At 29.0% G+C, this 19,448-nt stretch overlaps 2 protein-coding genes across 3 annotated transcripts; both read right to left on the reverse strand.

The window, feature by feature from the left end:
* Positions 1–8,920: 8,920 nt before the first annotated feature.
* LOC123291930 (60S ribosomal protein L35a) lies at positions 8,921–11,078 on the reverse strand. Its single transcript, XM_044872392.1, has 4 exons — positions 10,931–11,078; positions 10,387–10,808; positions 10,249–10,299; positions 8,921–8,996 (listed from the first exon to the last, which is right to left on the reverse strand). Exons 2-3 carry the CDS (start codon positions 10,804–10,806, stop codon positions 10,276–10,278), a joined length of 444 nt encoding a protein of 147 aa, XP_044728327.1. The 5' UTR covers positions 10,807–10,808; positions 10,931–11,078; the 3' UTR covers positions 8,921–8,996; positions 10,249–10,275.
* Positions 11,079–14,832: 3,754 nt separating this feature from the next.
* On the reverse strand, positions 14,833–19,302 carry LOC123293144 (dnaJ homolog subfamily C member 3). Of its 2 annotated transcripts, none has more exons than XM_044873861.1 (6): positions 19,087–19,302; positions 18,900–19,004; positions 18,632–18,831; positions 16,436–17,105; positions 15,718–15,989; positions 14,833–15,441 (listed from the first exon to the last, which is right to left on the reverse strand). In XM_044873861.1, the coding sequence occupies exons 1-6, from the start codon at positions 19,178–19,180 to the stop codon at positions 15,295–15,297; spliced, it is 1,488 nt and encodes a 495-aa protein (XP_044729796.1). In that variant the 5' UTR covers positions 19,181–19,302; the 3' UTR covers positions 14,833–15,294. The 2 variants fall into 2 exon arrangements, with proteins under 2 accessions (XP_044729796.1, XP_044729795.1); XM_044873860.1 differs by having other exon boundaries at positions 14,837–15,441; positions 18,900–19,010; positions 19,087–19,301.
* Between the last annotated feature and the right edge of the window lie 146 nt (positions 19,303–19,448).

Consider the following 19,448-nt stretch of genomic DNA (forward strand, 5'->3'; position numbering starts at 1 on the left):
TTTTCGTTTTTGAGTAATCTTGATGACAGACGGACAGACGACAGACAGACAACCGGAAATGGACTAATTAGGTGATTCAAACAATTTTTTTATATGATTTTCTTTTTTTTTGGCAAATGTTTAGTTATATAAACAAGTGAAAACAAACAATTTACAGAGTTAATTGTTGAAATACCCTGTATAGAAAGTGTTGAATACTAGTGCTTGCATTATTTTTACAATTAGTGGCGGCCGAAAGGCAGCCATTTATTTGGTTTTCGAAAGTAATTTCTAGAATTTTTCTTCATTTTCGAGAATGTTTCAGAAGATCACTAGTTGAAGCTACCTGCAAATTTTCAACTCTCTATCGTTTATAGTTTTGGAGAAAATGGACAAAATTTTGTCCTAATTTGCGCGCTCACGGATAAACAGTGACGTTTACGAAAAAATTGGCCTACGTTGCTCATTCACTAGGCCCTCACTTTTTACATCCTGAGCAAACTATGAAAATTTCAGCTTGATATCTCATTTCGTTTTTGAGTTATCGTGTTCACAGACAAACGGACGGACAACCGGAAGCGACTAAAAAGTGATTTTATGAACACCTATACCAAAATTTTGTTCGTATCATCAATATTTTTAGACGTTACAAACTTGGGACTAAAATTAATATACCTTGATATATATTCAATATATACATGGTATAAAAACACCTGTGTATGTTTTACTTACCGGACCAACGATTGTTGCATTTGCTGCAAATGCACCTGAAGCTATTAGTGTTGGTAATTGTTCTCGAAGTAATCGTATGTAAAACTCCAGCTAAAAAAATATGAAAATCTTCTATCAACATGAACTATACCCAATAAATTTTAGAAAGATCAACCTTGGGAACTTCAAAGTGTGTTTTTGATCCTAGGAGTATAATTACTTACTTCCAGTAGTAGCGAAATACATTCTGCGTAGTAGAGTTATCGACTATGGAAGAGTTGGTTAGGTTCTGAAGTTTTTAGCCCTTACGTTCAAAAATGGGACACTATTACAGAAAACGGAGATATTATCGTAAACTATATAAGAAAATTAAAGTTAGAATTTTACATGTATATATATTTATATGTATATAAAAGGTATGCGTTGCGGGCACATCCTCCACAGTCTGTTGATTTCGCTACAATTAGAAGTAAGTAGTACAATTTAGTTGATTCGAATTTATAATTTTGGTAAATTAAAGTTATTTTAAACTGTATTCTTTAAAAATGTACTTTGTTTTTTTTCAAGGTGGGCCTCTATAAAATAACCCGGACATAATTGCAATTGGTTCAAAACTAAAACTCAAACTATTCAATCTAAAACTCTTTATTATTCAGATTTAAAAAAATTATATTACTAAAATGATTACCTGCTATTTATAATATCGATTTACAATACTTACAGCCTAACAATAGCATAACTGTAGGCATAAATTTGCCAAGCTTAGATTATAATTACACAGAATTACCTGAGTAGCTTCTTCGTAAGTCAAGGATGCTAGAGGAAAAGTTGACAGCATTGAAGACACTTTAATTGGCTGGAATTAAAAGGTAAGTTTAGATTTGTGTAAAATCAATTGTCTATAATAGGAACATATACAGTAGAATCTCGATAACTTAAACCTCGGTAACATAAAAACCTCTGTTACTTCAAAAAATACTATGTTCCCTTCCCATCAGAGCCCAAAACCTCTATAACTTAAAATATTTTGTGTTTCCCTTGGACTTTAACTTATCGAGATTCTACTGTATATGATAAATGTCTAGTAGGTAGGTACTCTAGAACAGTTAATACATAACAATGTTTTGTTCGTTTTGATAAGCTTATTGAAGAAGTGTGGAGTTCTGCATTCAATTATAGAACACCCTGTATACATCACTCAGTTGCTAAATAATACACAACAAGTAATAGTCGTGGAAACGAAGCACTGCAGTTCGAAAATTTGACCAGTAAGACGGATTTGAATACGGTTTTCTGAATTCGATTCATTAGAGTGTCAGGAAATGTGACCTAAATTGATTTATTATAAATTAAAAATGCAATTTGTATAAATACTTTGTATGCATTTTAAATTGACCCGAAATATACTAAATTTACAATTCGGTTAATAGTTATGAAAATGATTCCAAACTTTTGGGGTCGCTGAACACGAATATTGCAACAGAATTGGTTTCTGAGGTACCTGGTGCCCAAGGTGAACGGTATTCTCGCCGTCTCTTGGAGTTTTCGAGAAATTCGTTATATAATCAGTCCAAACTCGTTTCTCGGAGGTCACTGAACACGAATATCGCCACAGAATCGGGCGCCAAGGCACCCGAGGTTTGCTAACTTCGGGAGCTGACTACTCCTTTCATTTCAATGTATAGGGGACCCTATGAGCTTGGGTACTCTGGTGCACTGCACCACCTAAGCCTATATCAGCTACGCCACTGGCTAACATTATAGCGATTAATATTTTTAATAAAGACTACAAAAGGTGTATAATAAAAAAATCATAATTGAATTTATTGAAAACCTCAGACTTTCTTCATAAATTACGCATTTATATGAAAATTTCTGCAATATACTTACCGTATTTTCTACAACCGTTGCTGTATAAGTGATCAGAAATGAAACCGCTGCGACTGCAACATTAATTATAAATCGCGAAAGTAACAACTCATTGGATAAACCATCAATTAATATCACACATAATACATAAAAATTAAATATAACAAAAATAATAAACACAGCGGTAATAATTAATAAATCTGGATTATAATAGTAATTAAAGAATTTAAAATTAAAATAAACAGCTGAATACAACCGTCGTAGATTACAAATACGTTCAGTTAGATTAGCTTTTGAAGTAGTATTTTTTAAATTAATCTGTGTATCATTTCCCTCCGATTTATAAACTTCTTTTAAATGAACCAACATCGGTAATTGATTTATAAACACGGATGGTAATTTACGATATGGTTCGACATAAGCAGTAACAATGTCATGAATTTCATTAAATAATAACGTATATAAGAAATTATGAGATGAAACAATTATACACCTTGTCACTAACATATTAAACGCTATATACTGCAGCACAGTATTGTAAAAAAACTCCCATGTAAAACTATCGATAAAAACACGATAAAAAAGAACAAAAACTATCGTACAATTGTAAATTATTTGAAGTGCGATACAGCGAAACGTACGATTGTATAATTTTCCTTCAGATTTTTTGGTGAACAAAATATCAATACCGTATTTAGTTTTAGCATTTGTAAATATTGTATTTAATCCTTTGAATTCCTGTTCAACGTACGAATGTACAACAAAATAGAAAACACTGTAATATATGGAGTGAATTACAGGATAAATTTGTAAATATTGAATAATTACAAGTATCTGATTTAAATTATGATCAATGGATGTAATAAAAATATATGCATATATTATAAATACAGCTGCTATAAAAAAGTCATAGAAAACCCACAAATATGACACTTTTACTGAAAAGTTTACTGAATTCGATGAATGTATACACGATTTACGAAACGGAAAAACACCAAAAGTATGTCCTAAACGAAAATTTAACCGAAAAGCACAAGCTAAACATCCTTGGGCCATGTTGGAAATATTCTAATTACGATGATAAAAATCGTATAACTGATATTTACAATTAAACTAATAATTTGAAAATATCATTAATTATTCATTAGACCATCATCATGATTAAAAATAAATTTAATTACAATCATAATCGCCTGAACTAGTCAAACTTTGCGTATCCGAATATTTATAAATAATACCTCTATGAGTTTGGAAGGATTTAACTGCAATATTTTTACCGGATTTTTTAATACCTAAATGACATTGGCTGCCAAATCAATGTCAGCCAATGTCATTTCTATTCATTAACAATAGGTATGTATAGAGGTCAACTTGACGCCAAAGCATCCGCAGATACAATACAATGATCATCGCACGTATTTTGGCGTCATATTGGCACCAGTTTGTCGACCCCTTCCGAATTCAATAACTGTGTCACAAAGCTGCCGTGTCAAGGTCGGTCAATCTGTAAAGATCAGTCTCTGCCATTCCTAAGTTAAATAGATACACTAAACTACATGGGAATGACTAAGACAAACCATAATGGCCATCATGATTGCTTTGTATTTTAACATTATATAACTGTATAGGTGCACATTTTTCTTATAAAACTATAATTTTAACATTTACTTCAAATTTTTGTGTAGTTTATAAGTCCCTCATGCATCATGATACATTTAATAACTTTTGTTATCTTAACACATATATGAAGACTGAAGAGATTATATATATATATATTTTGCCTTTTTATTATATATATATATATATATATATATATATGTATATATAATTTGTATCACTCACATAAAGCAGGAGTTACGGAGTCGGTTGCGTCCTAGACCGGATATCTAGAGGACCCGAATTCGAGTTCCAGCTTCTGTGTAATTTTTTCGTTCAATTCACTGTAGGTATTGTACAGAGACATAGAATTTTAAATGAAATTATGTACTTTTCTACCGCATCTTTATAAAAGGATGTATCTCTAAGAAGATTTTTATTCTATTAAATTATTCAATTTTAGGTTCTCTATTATTATAGGCAGTTAAATACCTATTCTATAAAAATATAGAGTTTAAAATAGAACAAAAACCTTTTTAGAGACACGACTTTTTATCAAGAGACAATAGAAAATTAACGAGATAGGGCAAAAGATTCTAGAGATGCGGAGGAGAAAGAAGGAATTCTTTTTGAACAACTAACAAATTTCGAGAAAAGAAGGTTTCATCTATGAGTTTACAAAGTGTAGGAGAAACACCAAAGTTATGAAAACAGAAAAGCACAAGCTAAGTACCCTTGTTCTATGTTGGAATATACTCTGTAATAATTATAATGGTTATACCTAATCCTATATCTATTATTTACAATTAAACTCATTGAGGATAGATAGCATTAATTATTCATTAGATCCTAATCAAATAAAAAAAAAACACTGGAAATGATTCCACACAAACTTATATCAATATTTTGCAATATTCTATTCAAATTTTTCTCTAACTCGATTACAATAACTTTTATTTATCATTTTTTTTCAAAAATGCGAATAAAAGTTAAAATAGATTTAATTACAATGACAGTCGCCTGAGCTTATGCATTTCATACAAAAAAAATAAATAAATAATTGATTGATTGTCGATTATCCTTAATAAAAAAGTCGCATTCATGAATCCGAAATTTCGGATTGAATGCTCTTCAATCAGATTCATTAAAATTCCAAATTTTGAATGTATCCAATTCTAGTAAAAAAAAAAGTTGAAGTCATTGAAATTAAAACGAATTTAGACTTTAAATCCGAATTTATTCGAGATAAGTTCGTCAAAGTAGCAAACCTTTTTTAAAATCTGAAATAAAATAAAATTTTTATGCAATTAGTACATGTATATATGTTGTTACTATTGCCTAAATGACAATAATAATGCAATCCTTTTTATACCATGTATATATGAAATATACATAGTATAGTACAAGATCCGAATTAAGGTCGACCTTCACCCATCTGTTTACCGAATGAAAGTTATTTTTTATGAAATGTAAAATATTTACAAATATCCCTGTTGTGGGTTGCCCTAAAAAATATGGTCCAGACAACTTTTAATAAAAATATCAAAACTTGGAAAGCTTGTAAATTTTATTTTTTGACTGATATTTTGTGGACAATCATATAGCACCGTATTTGCAATAAAATTATCTTTATTTATATATGTGAGGCAATGAATTAACAGATGAACGTAATTACTATTCACAACTTGTTTAAATGCGAAAATAGTGCACGAAAAGAGGCAGACAGCATAGCTGCTGCATATTCTTTATGGCTTTTACTTTCGAGTAGATCAAAATTCGTTAGATATGAAAGTCAGTGAAAAATTTCTAAAAATTTTACTCTTGATATTTTCACTAAAAGTAGTCTGGACCACATTTTTTTAGGCAACCCATTGCAGGGATATTTGTTAACATTTTATATTTCATAAAAAATAACTTTCATCCGGTAAACAGATGGGTGAAGGTCGATCCTAATTGGGATCTTAGACTAGTATATTAAGTTTCGTCCCAAGTTTGTAACGCTTAAAAATATTGATGCTACGAAAAAAATTTTGGTATAGGTGTTCATAGAATCACCTAATTAATCCATTTCCGGCTGTCCGTCCGTCCGTCTGTGGACACGATAACTCAAAAACGAAAAAAGATATCGAGCTGAATATTACAGCGTACTCAGGACGTAAAAAGTGAGGTCAAGTTCGTAAATAAGCATCATAGGTCAATTGGGTCTTGGGTCCGTAGGACCCATCTTGTAAACCGTTAGAGATAGAACAAAAGTTTAAATGTAAAAAATGCTTCTTATAAAAAAATAAAAAACTTGTTTGAAACATTTTTTTTGTAAACATCACTGTTTACCCACGAGGGCGTTAATTAGGTTCAAATTTTATAGTATGTATTAATATAGGAATATCAGTTGTGTGTGTGTGTGTGTATTTAAAAGTGAATATCTTTTGTTATTTACGTGACGTCAAAAAAACAAACGATTGCGCATCAACACTATGTATTATAGTACCTATGTATTAATATGGGATTATCAGTTATATATGTGTGACATGTATGTTTGTGTAATGTGACAGAGTAATCAACACTGTCTATACATGGTATTTCAACAGTTAACTCAGTCAATTGTTTGTTTTCACTTGTTTCTTACCTTCATTCAAAACGAAAAATAATTTTTGTATACAAGCAGATATAGATATTTATAGATTAGGAGAACATGTCTTTACATTGTTACTATTGGCTAAACGGAGAGGAAATTAAAATAATTTTGTGTCTGTGAGAGAATTATCATAATTTTTGGCTTTGCAATGGAATGAAAATCGTAAATTAAATATAAGATAAAATTTTAAAAAAAAATTTTTTTGAGAGGAGATAAACCAACATAATCAAATCATCCTCCACTCTAGAACTCTAGCTTATAGTAAGTACACTTACTCATTGAGCCAAATACGATCAATGGTTCCGAAAACATTACGAAATAGCATATATAATATAAGAACGTGTTTCAGCATACCAATCGGTGATTTTCGAAATCTTATCAGCTCAACCTGTTAAAATTGAATGAAAATCAAGCCCGTACTGACGGTCATGTTCATTATTCAAAAAACATTCCGTATTATTTCATACATTCATTACATCTTAGATTATAATAAAGCAAAGCCTTTAGCCTATTTATTACAACCGAATATTCGTATACATTTAAATATAGAAACTCGATAAGTCTTACTCGATTTAGCATTCATAAACTCTTTAATTATTCTAATTTAAGTATTTAACATAAGTTAAATTGTAAATAAAGTTGAAGAAAATAAAATTTACTACAATTTATGACCTTGCCTAAAATACATTTAAAATTTTTCTACAAAAAATAATGTTTGTTATTTTAGAACTTAAAAGGTAAATATCTCGATTAAATATTAAACTTGAAGAATAATTGTTAATCAAGTCCTATATCGTTAATGTTACAAAAGCTGCAGAGGAACTTCATTCTGTAAAAATTTTATCGTCTATAATACTCTGCTATTCTATTTGAATATGGTAGTTTTGGGATATTCGATATTATATAAACTCCAGTGATTTAGTAGTAAAAGATATAAACAAATTTTAAATAACTTGAAGAAATCGGACTACGGTGTTCAATACGCCGTGTGTGAATTCGCTCCGAGCGTGAATTTCGTTTCCATGACAACGATACACTACTTTAATTATAGAATTAATGGATGCATATATAATTGTGTGGATTGCATTGAAAACTTACATTTAAAATTTAATATTCTTGTTTCACAAATTTAAATAAATAATTACGATAATTAACATTTGAAAAATAATATTTGTACAATTTGATTTCTTATTTTCACAATTTTTAATGCATTAAGTTTAATTAATTAGTGTTTTTCAATCATTTTAATTTGACAGTTTCTATATCATTAACATGTAAATAATTGCAAATTAGTCATAACAGCCCACTTTATCTTCAAAATTTTTCACTTAAAGCGCTGGCATCGATTTTATTATCCCCACCATGACTACGCACACAACGAATAGGAACATCGGAATTGTTTTTTTTAAGTTACCTAAAATTTTTATTTTTAGACATTTGTGTCACATATCATGCTTATGGTAAATATTAAGGCTAACAATATTCGTCTAACGTCAGTAATAATTTTTTTTTCAGAATTTCCCTTCCTATGTACCCTACAATTTTAACGATACCTCATATGTAGATAGTCAATACAATGCCTCAAGTCCAAAATATTCGTTTTTTTTGGGGAACAACTTATCCTATGAAATTACTTTTGGTGTTTGGGCCTAACAATGGAACATTGAAAATGAAAATATTAAATTTTTGCTTATTTTAAAGTTTAAGTCGGTAAACAATGATCATAAAAGCATAAATTTGCGGAATCTTCGTAAAAAAGCTTTATTGATATATCATGTAGGCCAGGGCGAGCAGATCAAGAAAAATTTTTATTATCAGAAATTTTTTTCGGATATTTACTAAATGTTAAAATCAATTTAGGCGTTTTTTATCAATACAATATCAACTAAGAGTTCACAGACAGACTAATTAATTATGTGCACACATCCTCCGTTCGGCGAATAAAAAAATGTCATGGTTTTGCATTTTTAATATTTTTTAAGTTTTTGTTTCCGAGTAGTTGTCAAAAAACTATTCGTTCAAGAAAATACCTAATATCTTTTTTTCGAACAATTTTTTTTTTTTTATTATAAAGAAGAGTTATATTAATTTATGATAAGTGTAGTCAATAATAAATAAGCAAGCCAATAGTTTTATAATTTTTTTATTATTAATTTATGTATACATCAGACAATAAGAAAACAATATTACTTAAGAGTGTCCCAACCTAAAAAAGAAAAATTAAAAAAATTAATACAAAAATAATTATAAAAAAAATAAAAATAAAAAAACAGTAGAAAACAAAAATAATTTTCTAAATAGAATGAGAGTAAGAAGAGAATAGAGTAAGTTAATTTTTTTAATATAATTTTTGAAAAGAACGTGAATACCCAATACCCCCCTTTGTTGGTTTTGTAAAATTTATCAACTTTCATTTCTTATTTAAAGAAAATGTAAATTGTATCTCCAAAATTATCTTAATTTTAAAAATTTCATTGCTTGGTAAGATTATTTGGAAAATTAATTTTTTTAAAGGCTTTTTGCATTCAATACAAATTAATTTGTACTTTTTAGTTGCAAAAGAAAAACATAGCAATTAAAACGCTCCCATTTGTCCCTGTGACTCTAATTAAGCGTTCTTTGATACATAATTTCATTTAATTCAATTCGAAAAACTCTAGTTATAGATAATGCTCCATTAAATGAATTCGATTGCTCCAATTAATGAAGGTGAGTGATTTTGCTTATCTTTCCAGAAAGTGAGTTCCCCTATGGTTAAAAATTAAAATTTACTAATACTATCTGCACGGCGTATTTACGTATTTAATAAAATAATCCCATATATGTTAGAAAAATTAAACTAACCCCATATACTATAATTTAATAAACGTCGACCTGAAAACTTTTGACAAGGATATTCATACGCAACCGTGTGTCCAGCGTGTCTTATTAATCATTAAGTCAGTTGAGACAAAATGCAAAAATAGTTTTTCCCGATACTGAATGGAAGGGCATATCAGTCAGTTGAGAGAAAATTTAAAAACAAGAGCCACCCTTTTTAGTGTCGGAGAAAAGTAAGTAACTTGATATACAATTAGTTTCCGATCAGAATAATAAAACGAATGTTCTACACATTGAAGCCTGCAAGCATAAACGAAAAATTTCCGGATCAAGTAAAATACAACACCCCACTTAGAAGAACTTTCATATATAAAAAAATGTTGTTACTTTCATTATAATTAAGCCACAAATCTACGGTTGTATTTATTAATGACAATGGATACCGGGACTAATAGTTCATTAATTTTTCAGTTTAAAAAAAAATATTAATTCGTCACATTACTGTTAAGACAACAGAAAAGTAAAATTTTTAGTCTCCAACGAGGCTTTACTATTCCCTGCTAATAAACCACTCGTTGAAAAAAAAATGTCGAACACAGCGAATTTTCTATAGAATTTGTTAAAACGTAAATGCTTACCAAAATGGAACGAATAATTTAATTTCCTTATATTCTGGATGGATACAACATCTAAAAAACAAAATAAAAATATTTCAATATTAGTAAATAAAACTAATTCGAATTAGATTAATACTAAAAAATAAAAAGTATACATACAATACGAATACGATGTCCCATAGCTTTTGCTGGTAAATTTCTCTTGAACTTAGCTCTTACTGCACCCGTACATCCATGGGATCGAGTGACTTTTCCCCAAATAGCACGTACTTTACTCTTTTTGTGTTTAACTGAGCCAGGAATGCATGTCTTGTTTTTGGCTTTATATACATAAACACATTTTTTTCCTACATAAAATCTGCTGTCTTCCTTTTCAGCACATCCTTCAACTTTTAAAAGTGCTGTGTTTTCATGTTGATTACGGAGTCCTCGTTTATAACCAGTGAAAATTGCCTTGGCATATAAACGTCCATGGCGTTTGTGTGGTCGCTTTTTAAGTTTTGGTTTGTCTCCAGCTGCTGGTTTTTCAGCTGATTTAACCTTAACTTTCTTTTCTGGTTTTGCGGCCGCGTCTGCCATGTCTAAAACAAATCCACATACACCAAATAAATTAAAAATAATTATCCATCAACATCTTGTTCCAAAGTTATATTAATACATTAAATATTATATTTTTATTAAATATTTATTTAACAAGCATTACCTTTATCACTTATTTTTGATTTTCCGATTTATTTAACGAAAACTACAATATTTCACGTGCCTACTTCGGCCTTACGCGAACTAAAAGAACTTAGGTTAGGTTAATTGTCGTACAAAAAATAATTATCAACACCAGACACATGGATAAATATGTAGATATTATTCCACCGCGCTTAATTTGAAATTTTGAATTTTTTTATTAAACTTTACAACCGAGTTCAATTTTTAGATAAAAGGATTAATTTATTAAAGTGATTTTGTTTTCATTTTTTATATAAATTTGTAATATTTAAAATCTTAAACGATATTAAATATTCAAATTACATTTGTAAATTCAGTTTGTAATAATCATAGACACAGACAATGAACTAAGCGTTCCCTACCCAGCTACAAAGTAAATACGCATAGAAGCCAGAAATGAGGAATACAAAGAGGTTGTGAGGCCAGAAGTTGTATTGCAGTTATTTGCCGCACGGCTGCTTTCTTTTCCAGAGAGTGATCAATTGCTTAGTCCATTCTATTCACGAGGGTATTCCTTAGTCCATTCTCTTGATAATATGTAAGAGACGTAATTCGTATCGAAATAAGTATGTCTGTCTGTGCCCTGGTGAAAAAAATATTTGAAGAATAATAAATTTTAAAAAAGTCTTAGGAACTTTGAATTTCTCAACGTTTTCGGACTAGTCTAATTCAGAGTTATTCAGAGTTCTTAATACTTTTTTTAAGTTTCTAAGACTTTTTCAGAGTTTCCTAAGACTTATTAAGACTTATTCCAAAGACTTATTCTTTTTTCAAATATTTTTTCCACCAGGGTGGTCTTCATATGTACCTACGTGAATAGTTTTAGTTCAGAATCCATATTCCTTAGAAAATGGAAAATTAAAAATGACGGATTCAATATCGCAGACTAAGTAATAAAAGAAAATTTCCATTTTTTCTAACTTTAATAATACACGCGAAAATGAACATAAATTCCCTTTAACGAAAATAACTATTTAAAAATATATAAGTAACGAAAATGAACTAAAATTTGCACTCGGGAGTTATACAGATTATTAACGAAAATTTTTAAATTAATGAATTTTTTCCATTAACTTAGTTAGGTTCCCATATATATTCAGGATATTTAAACAATTTAATCAGTTTATTTGAAGAGCTATAAACTATCACCGTTTTCGGGTAAGTTTTCGATTCTTCATAATTGTGAATGGCGTTATCTAGGTAAGGGCAGGTGATAATGCTCTTTCCAGAGACTTATTTAATAGTTTTTACAATCACGACCATTAATTTTTTAGGATGTTTATTGTGGAATATTTTGGATATTTAATGAGGGAAAATGATAAAAATAAATAAAATATTCAACTGGAAAATATTATTTTGTATCAATAATAACAAAAATATTTACCTACATGAATTAATTTACAGATGAATATATAATATTCATATTAAATATGTGTTTTTTTTTTTTTTTTAATTACAGCAACAAATGCACATTTTGTCAAATCATAATTAATTAAATTGTACAAACATAAAATTATATTATTCATAACAAAATAAAATAGTATTTTATGCGAAAATAAATTATTTTTTAATTAAATAAGAAATCCTAATATTCAATTAACATTTTCCCCGTTATTATACAATACACCTTTATGTTATTAAAAATTCATTTTCATGTTCTGTTAAACAATTCTGATTTAGGAATTTTTTATTTAAGTTCATTAATATGGACCACGCAATTTATTATTTTCATTTTAGTTTCATAGGAACAGTTCTTTTACCTTAATAGGCAAACTTTCGACATGAACTGCTTACCGCCTGCGTAAATGACATTTTCTACGATGCACAGGAAATTGCAATATTTTCTGTACTCGGATTACAAAAAAGGCTAATATTAACGCATGCGCACAAAATCGTGATAAAAATCCATTCAACTTTTTTTCGATTAGTTTAAATATAAAAGAACACTCGTAATGTTTAGAATGGAGTATTTCATAAAATTCAGTTCTTCAGTCATACCGAACAATTAAAGCTTTTATAGAACAATTAAAGCTTGTATCATTTCATACCGAATCATAATTGCTCCAACACCATCTAAGTTCAATAAAATAAACAGATTATATTCCAAAATCAGTTTTGCGAGTCTTGTAGTTTATATAATTAGGCCTCAAGTCAACCATATTCATTTTTCTTGATTTCCATCTGTTTATTTATTTATAATTCTTTTAAAAGAATCATTATATTGTATGAATAGTTGGCGAAAATGCTTGGAGCTTAAGTGCGGATGAACATGTATAGAAACTAGCTTAGTTGATCGAATAAGAGATTGTTTAATTAAATATCATGTTATCGTACATTAGACATTTTTATATCAGAGATCAAAACATATCAAAGCTAAGCTAGTTAGAATTGTTTATCTGTACTTAAGCCTCAGCTTAACCAAAAATTAACATGAAACAAATTATTTATAATTTATTGTAGATACAAGTACGAAAAGAAATAAATATTTTAAACATTTTCGATATTAAAATGTAATAGGTAATAACATAGAATTTGAGATGCAAAAATTTGGTTAATCAGTGTCTAGGTTTTTAAGAAGTAATCATTTGCAGAAAAATGTAAAATATAAATGCCAAAAATATGCATGTGGCAAAAAGCTACGTTTTGCCGATCGCTCAGTAACTTATCAATTTCTCAGTATTGAACTTCGTTATTGCAATTAGTAAAAATAGGATTAAAAGTTTGAATATTTTTTGAGTAATGGTATCCACTGGAATATCGTTTTCTAAACTGACTTTTTAAAACTTTTGAATAGTAAATTATAAATTATTTAATTAGCTAACAAACATAAAAGTTGAAGTTATTTATTAATATTGTGAGAGATGAATTAATCCAGAACAATTCATTATTTAAACAAAAAAAACCACGCACAAAATTGGTACATTATTCTTTGAAATAAGTCAAAGTTTTAAATAAGTGGATTTTATACATTTTCATTTTTATTAATATCAGATTTTTTATTTCAAACGCTGGGTGCAAAAAATTTATCTCACTTTAAAGAACTGTTGTTACTCTCGTAAAAATATACAAAAAAATCCATTAAAAATTTGTTTAATGATATTTTGTGCGTTGTCTTTTATAATAGTCGAATTCAGACAATTCAACTTAATGTGTTCAATGTTACTTATTATATTTTTAGTATTCAATAAGAAGTTTGAAAATGATCGTTAAAATGCGAAAAATTTGGCTTGGATTACCGACAAATAATGTAGGATTAGTAAATTTGGCAGTGTATAAGATGAAAACAAGATACATTGATAAAGGTTGAGAACGATATTGAACATTTGGTTGAATTGCCGGAATAGATATTAATTTTTAATATGTTAATATTGAAGCATTTATTAAATCTTAATAAACAGAATAAAAATAGTTTACTTAATTTTAAGCCTCACGAGTTCATCCAACATACTTTAGAAATTCTGGTTAACATCATTTGTGTTCAAGACATTCATTTATTTCTATGTTTTTCTATACACTCCGACTATTGTAAAATATGACCGCGGTATTTGTCATATTTAAGAAACATGTCAATGATTAGTAAATACGATCTAATAATGCATTGGTAACACCTGCATCAAACATTAAACATTTACAATTGTCATTAAATAACCTAGAAGTTGACGACTATGACCAGAAATTTCAATAATCGTTCATTAGTTGCGTATACAGTATAAATCGGTTTCAAATAAAAGAGTAATTTTAGATGTATTATTATTTTCTTCACTTGTAGACCTAACCGAGAACATAATCAATCTTAATTTAAAGATCGTATTTAATAGAAACATATACCTAAAAAAAACACAAACCACGAAACATGCCTAGAATTTGTAAGAATTTTGGTGTTTCTCTTGTTTTTTAAGGATTTTTGTTTAAATCTTAATCGACATTAAAATTTAAACTAATATCGATTCAGTCCTTGATTAGTAAAAAGTGAAGAAAATGAAAATGATTGAGGGAATTGAAAATTTGTATTGTAATTTAAAAATATATTTTCAATACGAATAATAAATAAAAATTTCAGATACATACAATCCAACAAAAATGATAAGTTATTGGACAAATTACGTTAAAATTTAATAAATGTTACATAATGGCATAATCTTAGCCTAATATCAGGAGTTTGCGTCATAATTAGAGGCCAAAAGTATTTATAAGGCAAACTTAATAACGAGTCTCTGGCACTAACACAATGTCAGTCTTAGTAATAATATTTATGTGTTATCACCACTTTTATAATATTTACAAATCCGAATTCGTATCACTAGCACAATTTGTTTAACTTAATAAACACAAGTACGATTAACGTTAATTAAAATGGAACCTAAATTGGAATGGAGATCCTTGATGGAAATGATGGAATGGATTTCCACCATGCCTATTTGCATTTTGTTCAGGATCTAATGGATCATCTCCACTATCAAATTGTGCTCGTTTTTCTTCATCCGTCAACACCTAAAGGAAATAATTTTTTATTAAAACAATATTCTTTGTTGTTAAAATTTTGAGATTATCAGCAAAAAATAATATCCTCTAAACAGAAATGCTGTTCTATAGTCCAGCGTAAATTAAGATAAAATATTTTTTTAAAGATTGTCTGAGAACTTTGTTGATTCAATTGTTGAGAGAAATATACTCCGAAAACACAATTTTGTAATAAAAATTGATGTTAGATGGAAAATTTAACAGTATTCTGACATTAAGAACGATAAATACATTTCTTTAATTTACCTCTTTCGCAGCAGCAATATCGATAAATTTCTTTTCAGCAATTTTCTTTTCTTCATCACTTTTTGATTCAAAGTTATCTGGATGCCATTTTTGAGCTGCTTTTCTATAAGCCTTAACTATTTCTTTTTTTGTTGCTGTTCGCTTAACTCCTAAAATTTTATAATAATCCCTTCGTTCAGCTTGTGTCTGTAATTTTTGTGCTTTTTGTAAACCATCCTTGGCTCGTTGGAAATTTTCATGCATTTCTAACGCTGCATGGTAATCTCGAATTGCTGAAAAATTCAAAAAAATTAATAGAGAGAAAATTTTTAATGAAAAGTAACGTTCTATCAAAAACTATTCACGTTATCAACTTTTCGCATGTAGATCATGTTGTCTTTATTACTGTAGCTAAAATGAACGCGATTTTCCTTCCATTTTTATTTATAGCGGCTGGTTATTTCAACAATTTTTAGTTCTAAAAATGAGGACTGAGAGAGCGTCGAACACAACTTCTTACCGAAATGCCTTCAATTTCAACATTAAAAAACTAGAAAATTGTACACAATCATGTCCGTGCATTCGATTTTGGTGGATAATTATAATGAGGTGTATTTTCAAAAAGCTTAATTTCAAACAAAGCAGTAACATAAATTAATTTTTTCACTATAATATTAGGATTCCATGGTGATAATAGGATATATCCTAATTTTTTGATAAAGTACTGCGAAATACTTACCATCATCGTACATTTCAGCCTGAAGATAAGCTTCAGCTCGATCACAATATACATCAGGATCTTTTGATAAATCTAATGCTTCTCGACATGCACTGATAGCTGAACTAGTTTTTTCATCTTTCATTAAACAAGTACAAAGCAATTGTTTACTACGGAATTTTACCATATTTTCGTATTTTTCATTTTTTAAAACTTTTTGGGCATTTTCTACACATTCAGCATAATTTCCTTTTTGTAATTCTTCATCAGCTTCAGTCAAAAATTTGTCAATTTTTTTAATTTTCTTATAAAATGGAAAGCATTCATCATGTTCAGGATCTAATTTCAAACACTCGCGAATTTCTTTCAAAGCTTCTGAAACCTCTCCTAATTTATAAATTAGCTTTGAAAGTTCTAAATATCCATCTGTGTTGTCTGCTTCTAATTTCGTTGTTGATCTTAAATCCGACACAGCTAAGCCATTTTCACCCAATTCTAAGTAACAATCTGCACGTAGTTTACGATATTTGGAAGACCAAGGGCAACTTTCAACGATTTTATTCAAATACATAATAGCCGATGAATAATCACCACTGGCGTAATATGCGTGGATTGCATCAATGTATTCTTCTATTAAAGCTATACTTCGTAATAATTCTTGAGCTTTAAAATTACTTGGATCTTTTTTATACTGAAAAAAAAAATCAATAATTAAAAATTATAATTCGTTCATAAGTTCTATGGGATCAAATATGTGGGTTCGATAACCAAATAAACAGACTTATTAGCAAATTTCCACTTAACAATTTTCTATCAGTTTGCTGTTATACCTATTTTCGTTTTTAAGTTATTACAGTTTACCGTTTCTTTTGGTTCGTAACAATTTTCGAATTTTTAATTCTTTAAAAAATCATTGAATATACATGACTAGCGAAAGTCAAATCCGTTCGAATCTTTATGAGAAAACACGGAAAATTTTTCAATAGCACTCACAAACTTCACTTTTACTTTTAATAGCTTAAAGCTTAACCAATTCCGTAGGCGATATGCCAACAAAAATTAAATTTAATTAATAGTGGTGATGGGCTGGTTTAGTGCATGGTATATGCATGAAGGGGGTGTACAAGCTGAGTGCACCCTAAATAATTGAGGAGCTGATGAACGAAATTGTCAGCGGAAAAGGTGGTGTCACAATGGGCTCTATAGTCTACGTGCTTCATTTATGGTCGGCCAATATAACCTAATAGGAAGCTAATTGTATAATAAATGTAAAAATTTATTTGTCGGATATTTAATAAAATGAGATGTCCATTGCCTAACTTACCACCCGAAACTAACTCCTAAAATCAAAACTTGATTGTATTTACTATATGCCCGTGTTTGGGTTTCCAAATTCACCAATTCGGAAGGATTTAGTTAAGCCTCGCCGCACAGATAGACTCAAAAGTTATCCTATGGTTTTTCCGAGTCCAATTTTTTGTCATTTTTATGACGAATTTCTAAAATTACTAACTTTTTGAATTGTAATGATTAAGTCTGATAGGAATTTAAGCAATCAAATGTGGATGAAAATTCTCTAAACATTTATTTTACTGTAGACAATCATAAAAATCTCCTCTGCTATTATACACAAAGTGGATAATTCATAGAATGATGCTATAAATTTTTCAAAACCTCGTTTCAATTTTCGTAATTTTGAAATAAAAATTTTGTTATAAGTATTTGCTACAGCTTTATATGAATTTTATGTATTTGTTACTACCTACGTATAAAAAACTTTAGTTTGAGATGACGTGGGCCAAGTAAGTGTGGGTCGAATTGTTTTTTACCTTATTTGGGTTTAGATCTTCTACAAAGAATCTATGTATAACATATACCTTTGACAGGTGTATTTTTAGCAAATATATCTATAAATTGATTTTCAATGTAAGCAGATGCTCAACTACCAAACACAGTTGATATTTTTAGGAGAATTACTGATCTATGAGGCAATATTAGAGACAAAAATCCACGGTGTATTCAGGTTTAAGAATTTATAATATAATACTGTATTTCTTGTCAGTTAATAAAACTATTCAGAAGTAAGATCTCGAAAAATTTCACTATTACTTTACGTCATACCTGGCAGAGTTAAACAAAAATTTATCGTCGTAATTTCTGAAACCGTATTAACCGAAAAAACTTATGTTCGAATTTCATTACTAATTTTGTACTTACCACAGCCATTAAATCGATTTGTGCATGTTCTAGATCACATAGTTTATAATAAACAGTTCCTCGGCTCAATCTTGCAGCCATGAAATCTGGTTTTAAATCTATTGTGCGATCTAAATCGGTTAAGGCCAATCTAGCTTTTCCTAACGCCAAGTAAATAGTACCTCTCTTAAAATATGTCAGATAGTTATTCGGATCACCCTCTGCAATTAAAAAAAACAGTATTTAGTCATTTTTGCAGACTAATAAATCTAACACTTATAATACAAACCAACTGCAGCATGATATTGAGTAAGAGCATCTGCCAACTGTCCTTTTGCTAAAAATTCACGACCAAGTTCTAAATGACTATCGATTTCAGCTTGAGTCGCACAATCTGCCACTGTTATAACAACAATAAATGAATAAACTTACAAATCTTATGTATATTTGATTAGAATTCGAAAATAGGTCCTTACCGAAATTATCGAGAATAACATCAAAAGCTAATAACATAATATATGGCGCTACTTTTAAATTAACTAGTATATTCAAATGGTCCATGTAAAACATTTTTATAATTTTGGTTTAAAACAGATACTTAAAGAACTAGATAGAACATATTTAACATTCGAAATATATTATAATTTTATTTCTAATACAAAGTTGACACATGAATCCTATACGGGAATTCGTGGTTCTCCGCTATTGGTTCAAATCACTTTTCATACACGTTGATCTTCTCTCTCTCTATCATCTAATTGTATTATTCTTTTTCAACACATTGTCATTTTGATATTATGATATCTATACTTCGTGATATCAAAAAATATATTATAAG

Source organism: Chrysoperla carnea, chromosome 2 (assembly GCF_905475395.1).
Source record: "Chrysoperla carnea chromosome 2, inChrCarn1.1, whole genome shotgun sequence".
Taxonomy (NCBI): Eukaryota; Metazoa; Arthropoda; class Insecta; order Neuroptera; family Chrysopidae; genus Chrysoperla; species Chrysoperla carnea.

What these genes read in the sequence shown, in the direction of transcription:
- LOC123293144 (XM_044873860.1), bottom strand. Translation starts at nt 19,180, where the DNA reads ATGTTTTACATGGACCATTTGAATATACTAGTTAATTTAAAAGTAGCG. An exon ending in GGCTGAAATGTACGATGATG is followed by an intron (nt 15,990 to 16,435) that starts GTAAGTATTTCG and finishes TGAATTTTTCAG; the next exon opens with CAATTCGAGATTACCATGCA. An exon ending in ATATTGCTGCTGCGAAAGAG is followed by an intron (nt 15,442 to 15,717) that starts GTAAATTAAAGA and finishes TATTTCCTTTAG; the next exon opens with GTGTTGACGGATGAAGAAAA.
- LOC123291930 (XM_044872392.1), bottom strand. Translation starts at nt 10,806, where the DNA reads ATGGCAGACGCGGCCGCAAAACCAGAAAAGAAAGTTAAGGTTAAATCA. An exon ending in TGGGACATCGTATTCGTATT is followed by an intron (nt 10,300 to 10,386) that starts GTATGTATACTT and finishes TTTGTTTTTTAG; the next exon opens with ATGTTGTATCCATCCAGAAT.